The sequence below is a fragment of the Callorhinchus milii genome, unplaced genomic scaffold, assembly GCF_018977255.1.
Source record: "Callorhinchus milii isolate IMCB2004 unplaced genomic scaffold, IMCB_Cmil_1.0 Scaffold1, whole genome shotgun sequence".
Lineage (NCBI taxonomy): Eukaryota > Metazoa > Chordata > Chondrichthyes > Chimaeriformes > Callorhinchidae > Callorhinchus > Callorhinchus milii.
This window is the reverse complement of record NW_024704742.1, coordinates 128365213-128374529: the sequence shown is the minus strand read 5'-3', so window position 1 is coordinate 128374529 and position 9317 is coordinate 128365213. Positions and strand designations below refer to the sequence as shown.

At 41.1% G+C, this 9317-nt stretch overlaps 1 protein-coding gene across 1 annotated transcript; it reads right to left on the bottom strand.

Moving 5' to 3' along the window:
- Positions 1 to 1090: 1090 nt before the first annotated feature.
- Positions 1091 to 8932, bottom strand: LOC103181017 (synaptotagmin-4). Its single transcript, XM_007897207.2, has 4 exons — positions 8590 to 8932; positions 6532 to 7373; positions 5122 to 5242; positions 1091 to 4794 (listed from the first exon to the last, which is right to left on the bottom strand). Exons 1-4 carry the CDS (start codon positions 8621 to 8623, stop codon positions 4481 to 4483), a joined length of 1311 nt encoding a protein of 436 aa, XP_007895398.1. The 5' UTR covers positions 8624 to 8932; the 3' UTR covers positions 1091 to 4480.
- Positions 8933 to 9317: the final 385 nt, after the last annotated feature.

Genomic DNA, 9317 nt, shown 5'->3' with positions numbered 1-9317 from the left:
ACCCTTTCCTCCTTGCTCAGTGTCTGACCCTGTCTTTGTGAAGAGTTCCAAGACACTATCTTACATGACGGGTGCTTTATAAATATTGTTGGTGGTGTAGAGGAAAGCTGCTTTAGTTCACCATCTAATGACTAATTTGTGCACTAAACTTCCCCTCCTTGGGGGAAAAGTAAGCGGGGTCTTCTTAGAGCTGAATTGTCTCCGAGGTGACAACTTGACAACGAACATCAGAATCGAGCCAGCATCTTGCTTACTTAATTCCGGAAAGTATTAGGCATAGGTTGGCAAGAGCCAAGGCTTGTGGAGACTAAAGGCTAAAGGTTCTCACTTCTCTATTTTCATATGGACCTCATACATTATGTGTTGGTATAATTTACTCACCTCTGACCAGCATCAATTTCCTTTCAAATTAAAAGAATCTTAGCCAATTCGCAGATAATCCTGTGATATTCACTCTTACTTTTACTGGAATCAATATGAGTGTATAATCTTTGATACGTAAGGCTATAATTCGCTATGTGTTTGTATCTCTCTACAAGTTGTCATATTTACTTTTGGAAATTTAATATTTTTAGCATTTCACGTTTCTAAGTTGTTTTCAAAGTAGCTATATAAGGAAATTGCTTCAAAATAAGTGTTCCTAAAAGTGGCTTTATCTCTGTATCCACTTACGGAAACAAATCTCTCGAGGTCTGCAAATAGCTTCCATATTTCAGATACCTGGTAACTTTGGTCCAAATGTTCAAGATGATTTGGAAGTGATGCTGCATTTCTATATTATATTTCAACCTTGTGTCTGACTAATTGAAATTTCCATGTGGTAAATGCATGAGCTAAAGGGTATAGTGGGGTAAGGAAGAGGTTAGGGATAGGGATAGGAGATTAGGAATAGTGGAGGCTCACATGGAGTATAGATACAAGCATGGACTAGATGGGCCGAATGGCCTATTTCGGTGATTTTGAAATTCGGTGATTCCCAGCACATTGTGACATCCTTATGATATGAAAGGCGCTATACAAATGTAATTTGTTGTTTGCTGTCAACTTACAGTCCATGAAATTCAATGTAAAAACATTTCTAATGCAAAAATTCAATCAATCCATTTAGTGCTTTATTCTTGTTTCACACACACAAACACGTGGGCACAAGACTTAGCAGAACGGCAAATTCTTTCTCAATATTGTTTAAATTTTGGTTGAAGGAAAAAAAACATTTGTGCACTAAACTGTTACATCAATATCACAAAGATGGTCTTAAATACAACTGCTTTCAGTAATTTACATTACTACCACATGATGCAAATATGTGCATTCTTTTATTTGTGTGATTGTAAACACATCGTAATGCAACATACAAAACATATTACGCTTACAGATTTATACAGTGTGTCATGTCAATATATTACTGTTGTGACCATTTAATGCTGGACTTTCTGAGTAATGTTACTTGCAGCACAGCAGAAATTTTAATCCACACACATTCAGAATTATGCAAAATCACTTTCATCCATTTTATAAAAGTTACAATGAAAATTGCAATGATTCAAACAGATTGAGAATGGAAATTTGATCCTGTTGACAATTATTTCTGATTCCTGCATTAGGAATGTGCCATCCAGTTTTGAATAGTAAAGGCAATTTATACAATTTACACAAGGAATATGATGTTGGTTAAACATGTTACCAGATTCAAGTGAAATAGCTGAACAGTTATTTTAACTGTTTGTTCATACATTGCCATTGCTGTGTCTAAAGTTATGCTGTGTTCTTGATTACAGTGCTGTTAAATACCAAAGCTAATGTTCATCAAATCATCACTTTCACAATTTAAAGCTTTCCTACGTGTATGTGGTTATAGATGGATCTGTGGCTTTTTTAAGTAAAAGGCTATTTAACCTTAATTTTGACAACTGATAAATAGAACCTCCTTGGTTTCAAGGAGGAAAAGTTAATACTGTGGTTTGATTACATTCCAATGTAACTATCAATTAAAAGAAATAGGAAAACTACACAGTATTAGTATTCCTTTCAGCCTTTCAGCTATCCAATCACTAACAAATCCATGATTATTAATTTGCCTTCTGGTAGACCTGTTTTTTTGTTCATAGCAACTCATAGACTCTAAAAATCCTATCCTGCATAGTAATGAAATTTGCGTGCTAGCATTAGATTTTCAACATTTCATCAAACAGTTCCAAGTAGCTGGATTATGGTAACATTAGTTATTTATGCATTGACCCAGAAAACACCAGAACTCAAATTTCTCCTCAGTCTTGCTAGTTCATCTGTGCTAAACTGTCCACTTTAACTATTTCAAACCCACTGGCACTAACGTCTATCATACAAGAGTATAATATTTTATCTAAAATTTGCCCCCTGCTAAAACCCAGACAATTTAACCTCACAGGACAACCTTTCACAACTTAGTCCTATTCCTGAATGTGAGCATAGTTTGATCTGTCCATCAGAAGATCAGAAAAGTTGTCTCTGGCAGTATGAGTGCCCATAAAAAGCAGCTTAAAAGTATATTGCAGCCCTTTTCCTTTTGGAACAAGAAAACCCATAAATATCAATCTTAAAATCTAACTGGAACCATCTACAACAAACACATATGGCAACTTGAAATATGATCCATTAGGATACCAAGTGATTGGATCAATGAAGGGCAGTGAGTGCTCATTAATGTTTTAAGCAATGATTTTTTTACTGGAACTATGAGGATCAGTGACAAAAAAAATCCAATTGACTAAATACACTGACATTCAAGATAAAATATCATTCTCAAAGCTATAATCACTTTTGCATTGTGTCTGGTTTGTTTCGTAGTGACTAAAGGCTTTAATGTTGCATTCTGTTTCTGAGGTTGGATCAATAGCAGTTTTAATCATTAAATATATTACAAGCGTTCCTACACCTGTCACTGAGATCTAGCTTAAAGCAAACATGCATAATAAATGCATGGTTCGCAGTGCATTTACAGCATGGTTTACATAAGCTAGATGATTGTATAATGTGGCTTCTATATGGAGTGAAATAAACTCATAGTATTGGCAATTATCATACTTTTGAAGCTGAAGCTATGTAGATAGAGTAGGCAAAATATACCAAGTCATTATATAGACCCACAAACTCCCCTCCCCACACTTCTAAACCAGATTCACCCTACCCCTAATACCACACATAATGACACAATCTCCAAGATACAATTTTTCACATCTCATGCAGTTGATATCACAATTGTAAACAGGTACCACTATGGAAAAATCACAATGTCATTGAAACCACTCATGCATCAGTACAGCTCCCATTTAAACGTCACACCTAACTTCTCTCATCTTATTACTTTCCTGTTATCCATTGGATTTGTTTATTAGTGAAACATAACCAAAGCATATGATGAGACCCAATGGGTTATGGCAACATTTCACTAAAGATAAAGGGGCGATAACATTCTTGCAACTTTATTAAACCTTGACACATCAATAAGTCCACTCCTGCTATGCAAATCTTATCCTGCAACTCTTCAATGAATACCCTCTATTTATTTGACATTAATATACGCACAATTGGCCAAGGGATATATATATAAAGTTGAAGTTTATATAAAGAATGTTTTCAAGTTGAATGTGTTCTACCAACAGGCTTAGCAGGTTTGTAGTTGTGTTTTTCTTTGCAAATCGCATTTGTTGAAGAGCCTCCTTCACTCTCCTGTTTCTACTGTGATATAATCAAGTCATAGCAGTGAAGAATTCCTCAACCGAACAATTTGGATCCCATATCTTGCAAATAATTCCTAATGACACTTGCTAGACATAAGAAGTCAGATGTGCCATGTCCATACAATACCATATAAATCCATAAATCTTTCAAAAATGTGCAAATGTTCTTGAAAAGCCGCAAACTACAGGAGGTTGAACTAATTTCAAAATTGATGTATTATATAATACTGACTATTTGCTCAGGTGTGATTTTTACTGTGCACTACCTTATGTGAATAACTTTGAAACATACCTCCAAGGTAAAAATCGGCCATAGATTTTTGCAGCTTCCTGAGCTACGACAGTCAGAATGATCTAATGTTAAACACTTTTCAATTCTAGGTCTGAAAAGTATTTCCAGGTTGGCATTGTAAAATCTTTTAATGCAAACCTTTACATTTACACTTGCAAGTTTAATCCCCTTTACACTTATTTTCCCCACACTAGAACAGCCACACAAAATGCAGACATGGATTTTAATGATGTATTTTTGCCTACTCCTTCCCATGAGCCACTTTGACTTTTTTTTTAAATCGTTAGCAGACAAGAGAACAACGTCACTTCATCTTATACAGTACAGATCACAATATATACCACAATCAGATGTACAAAGTAAGATTACTTAGTATAAATTGAAAATTCTTCAGAAAGGCTTTGGGTTGGTTAATGCACAGCTTGTTCCTTGCCTATCAAACGATAAAGTCCAACCCTTGGTTTGGCTGCTAACCATCGCTCAAACAATGCCATTTGGCAATCTGTCGCCTCGGGTGCTCACAGATCTCTCTCCAGTGCTCTCCTACTGTTCCTTCAGTCGATGCTCCCAGTACCAAGCGCCCAATGATCTCATTCTTGGTCATCCGGTCGAAATCAATGACCAGAAACTCAACGCTGATGTTTTCAATCCCCTCACATGGAATGTCAAAGACAAACAGCTCGTTGAACACGGGATTCAAGGTGCACTTCTTCACATGGGTCTTTTTCTTGGATATTCGCTTTTTGTCGTGGTATAGGTTCACTTTGACGTAAGGATCTGCAGCTGGGGAAGAATGAAAAAACAACACACTTTGTCAGGATGGCGTTTCCTCTGCAACCGTCTTTCTTAACTTTTATATACCAGATCTGAAATGCAATGTGTTCCATCAAACACGTGACTGAACTAACACGTGGCTAGACACTTCTACACGTGAGGGTTAAATGTCAAATTTTTAGTCATAAATCACTGTTTGAAGTATATTTTCAATATGTGAATAACTTTTCCCACGCCATAGAGAGCGGCAGTGGACTTGTCAGATAGATTAATCTCACTGTGCTGTTATGTGCAGTGCCACTTCACTGACCGGTCACCCGGGTCTTGGACAATTACCTGATAAGCCAGACACATCGTTCTTCGGCAGGTGACGAGCTTTTAACACAACAACAGTCAGAGTATTGGTGGTGGATTGGTAGCAAAGAGACACTAATAATTCTCCGCGTCCCAACGATTTCTGTGAACAAAACAGATGACAGATCTTTCAGAACCAGTCTGCCGTTATTGCGTTCACCGGAGTGTGACAGCAACAAACTCCCTAAGTGAAGCCTGCTCACATTTGAGTGGCACCTTAACTGCCAATATTGGTGAATGCAGTCATATCATGTTCAGCAGCACAGTTAAATAACCTTCCCAAATTAAAGCTGCGTTTCTCAATGATTTCTGCACTGCTTCACTACTGTTTTTCCTCGCTGTTCTCCTGTATTGATCGGTGACCCCATTAGTGCATTCTGTGCTCATCTTTATTTGCTCTGAAAAGCAATCGCTGGACTTCTGTTACTGTCCTTGATCTTTAACAATGTGAATACTCTTTTTAAAAGAGCTGCAGTTATGTATTTTTTTAAATGAGAGTCATTTGCAAAGAAATGTGTCGGGAATGATTTGAGTGATAAGAGTCCTTGCATTTGATGTAGCGTCTTATCGCGTTGTTGAGATGCCTCAAAGAGCTTCACAGAATACACTGTAAATTGAATTGACTGTATATTTTTATGGGTGAAACATGGCAGCCAATTGCCACACCAGTGTCCCACAAACAGTCGTGGATTGAGTGACCAAATTATTATTTTCATTATTTTTTTGAGGGGGTGATACAAGGCATATTAATAAACCCCATTCATTCATTTTGATCTGAAAGTTGTTTCTTAAAATCTCCCAATCTGAACACATTGCTATATAGAGTTTTTAATATATACTGGCTAGATTGCCCTTTCTTTGTGAGGAGACTGTTTCAAATAAAAAAGTTTTACGTTTTCGGTTCAATTTGAGGATGTGTTGCATTCCACTTTAAGCAAAGTGGAAATCGCAGCTTACAAAACACTGCATGCAGGCTGCTGCGTGTCTGTGTGAGCTTCTGGTGATGTAATCATTTCTCAAACCCAGCCTCTCTATAAAAAAATAGCCCCACGTGTTTAACTGAGCTGCTGCGAAGTGGTTCATCATTCTCTCTGGAGGATCAAATATTCCTGTTTGTGTAGAGTGCTCCAAGAGCTGCTTTAGTCACTAACGTCAGTGATTCCATTCCTTCTCATTCTCCTCTCAGTAACCGAAGAGCTATTTATATAGTCATCCTGCATCAACACTTCACAGTATATTCTATGAAGCACTGTGAACGACGTAATAAGGCGCTATCACAAATGCAAGAATTATTATTCGCACCAAACATAGTTGCACATAACTGAACCCCACCCCCACCCCTGCCCCAACAAACACACACACACACACACACCCCACGCCTCATATATTTACCCGGCAGTTTCTTTTGCTGATATCCCTGTTCATAAGCACTTTACCCTCCGACAGGTTGATCCCGGACATGGGCACCATCACCTCCCCGATGATATCATCCCTTGAAAAGCGATCGAAACTCAGCACCAGGAAATGCAGGGAGAGATTTTGCACCTGGCTGTAGGGGATGCCATAAAAGGTGAAGGTTTCGTCGAAAGCAGGGTCCAGGGTCTTCCTGAGGACCCTGGTTTTGACTCGATGCTTTTTGTCAGGAAGGATGGACATTTTAATATAGGGGTCGGATGTCAGTGACTGCTCGTCCATGGCGGGGAGACCCAGTGCCTCAATGATGTTGACCAGCAGCGCTTTCTTGTCAAAGTTGTACTTCAGGGAGAAGATGAGGGAGCCAAGCCTGGGCTCAGTGCTTGGCTCTGCAGTCAGCTTGTCTGAAGGGGAAGCATTGAGGAACGCGCTGTTTTTCTCGCCCTGACACACTCCCTTGGGGAGGACAGTCTCTATCTCGGGGGAGCTCCGCACTTTGGGGGTGGTTTTGGTGAAGTTGCCGTTCTGGTCGCGGCTCTCTAGGTCCAAGTGCAGATTGCCCTTTGGCTTTGGCTTTGGCACTCCTACTCTCGCCGAGCCCTCTTTCCCCTGCAGCTCCGTTTTCTCATCGCCCCCGAATTTCTTTTTGCTGTTCAGATTCTCGGGGTAGATGTCCACTCCCTTCAGCATGTGCACGAATTTATAGGGAGGTGTCTTGTTGGTCTTTGAGGACTTGCGTTGACAACAGATCCATGCGAACATGGACAGGGTAAATACCAGGCCAAAAGCACTGAATATTCCTATCACAGCAGGCATCTCATCTAGACAAAAAAAGCACCCAGACAGTCAGTAAAATTATCAATTAATCTTAATTCAATTTTAAAAAATGTTCAAAATGCACTCTGCCATCAGATTTCCCCACACTTTACAATACACGTTCCAATCCTGTCTTGGTGATTTAATATTTCACTTGTCATAAATAGGCAGGTCCAATATATCTGAACAGTGCAGATAGCTACCGCAGATAGCTTGTTTTTCTTTAGAGTCAGACAGACCATCATTGTGAGATTTAAGGGGTGGGGGGAGGGTGTTTCTTCTGTACAATTTTGCAATGCTACATCAATGCATCAATGTGTGCTCCAAATAACTGATAACTAACAGCAATTCTGCCCATAAAACACACAGTCAATTCACTTTACAGTATATTCTGTGAAGTGAAGCGCCGTGAGACGTCTTAAAGATGCGATAAGTCGCCACATCAAAAGCCAGCATTATTATTATTATTATTATTCTGACTCATGCCTTATGCCTTATTAACAAGCTAACATCATTGCAATTTCAGTCAGTGAGACTCCCGGAAGATCATCCTGTCTCATACCCATATTAACGAGTGCGCAGAATGCAGACAGAACCAAACAACTGCCTCCCTCCTACCACCACCCACCACCCCCCTGACACACACACACACACCCCAGGACCTGAGAAATCTCCAGAAGCAAAAAATCAGAAAGGAAAATGGACCGAACCCGGTCGAGAAACAGGGCAAGACACACACAGACACAGACACACACACGCACAAAATGAACCAATCCAGAAGTTTTGATGGGGAAATAAATAAACACAAGAGCCAGACAGCAACTGGAGATCAAAAGGGAGACAGATTCAGAGCAGCTCCACTGGGGGAATCGACAGTCGACAAAACGGACAAGCAGCCCAGCCACAATAGAGTGAAGCCCCACACGCCTATTGCTGTACATCAGTTGCTTTTCTTTTTCTTTTTTTAAGAAAAATACAATGCCATAAGACCCGCAGTTTGCATTCGGCATTCGCTGCAAGTGAACATCACTTCCCCACAGGCTGCAAACCTGGGTGCAAGAGGCAAGTCTCAGCTGAAATGGCAAAACTGCCTCCAAATAGCACCGCAGAACCACGAGCAGTGAGTGGCTGTCGCTTTGCACAGCGCAGAACAAGGCTTAGCCTTGTGTATTTTTCTCCCCCAGCAAATCTCCTCTGGACTAGGGATGGGTTAGTGCTTACCGAAGGTGGATCCTCCAACCACCACTGGGGCCATGTTGCTCTGCGCTCTGTCCACGGTCCTGAAAGGCACCAACGCAGCACTGACTGTAAACCGCAGCGCCTCACTTTCCTCTCTCAGCCACACAGGGGGATGGCTTTGCTGAATCACTTCCAACGTAGCTCTCTCCTTCCTCTCCTCTCCCCTCCCCTCTCACTCTCACTCTCTCTCTCTCTCTCTCTCCACTCCTCTCCTTATCCAGGGAGCAGACAGACCATCAGAATGCTTCTCCTGCGGTGCTGAGGGTCCCCAGTGCCCAGACTGGGGCTGTGTGTGAGAGTGTGTGTGTGTGTGTGCTGTGTGCTGGGGCTGTGTGTGAGAGTGTGTGTGTGCTGTGTGCTGGGGCTGTGTGTGAGAGTGTGTGTGTGTGCTGTGTGCTGGGGCTGTGTGTGAGAGTGTGTGTGTGTGTGCTGTGTGCCCAGGCTGGGGCTGTGTGTGAGAGTGTGTGTGTGCTGTGTGCTGGGGCTGTGTGTGAGAGTGTGTGTGTGTGCTGTGTGCTGGGGCTGTGTGTGAGTGTGTGTGTGTGTGTTGTGTGCTGAGACTGGTCTGGTGTGTGAGTGAGTGTGTGTGTGTTTGTGCCCAGGCTGGGGCTGGGATGCTGTGTGACTGTGTGCTTATCCTCTGTTCCTAGGCTGGGATGCTGTGTGTGTGTGAGTGTGTTCCCAGGCTGGGATGCTGTGTGTGAGTGTGT

What these genes read in the sequence shown, in the direction of transcription:
- LOC103181017 (XM_007897207.2), bottom strand. Translation starts at nt 8,623, where the DNA reads ATGGCCCCAGTGGTGGTTGGAGGATCCACCTTCG. An exon ending in GGTTGGAGGATCCACCTTCG is followed by an intron (nt 7,374 to 8,589) that starts GTAAGCACTAAC and finishes TTTTTTGTCTAG; the next exon opens with ATGAGATGCCTGCTGTGATA. An exon ending in CGATGTGTCTGGCTTATCAG is followed by an intron (nt 4,795 to 5,121) that starts GTAATTGTCCAA and finishes ATTCTTCCCCAG; the next exon opens with CTGCAGATCCTTACGTCAAA.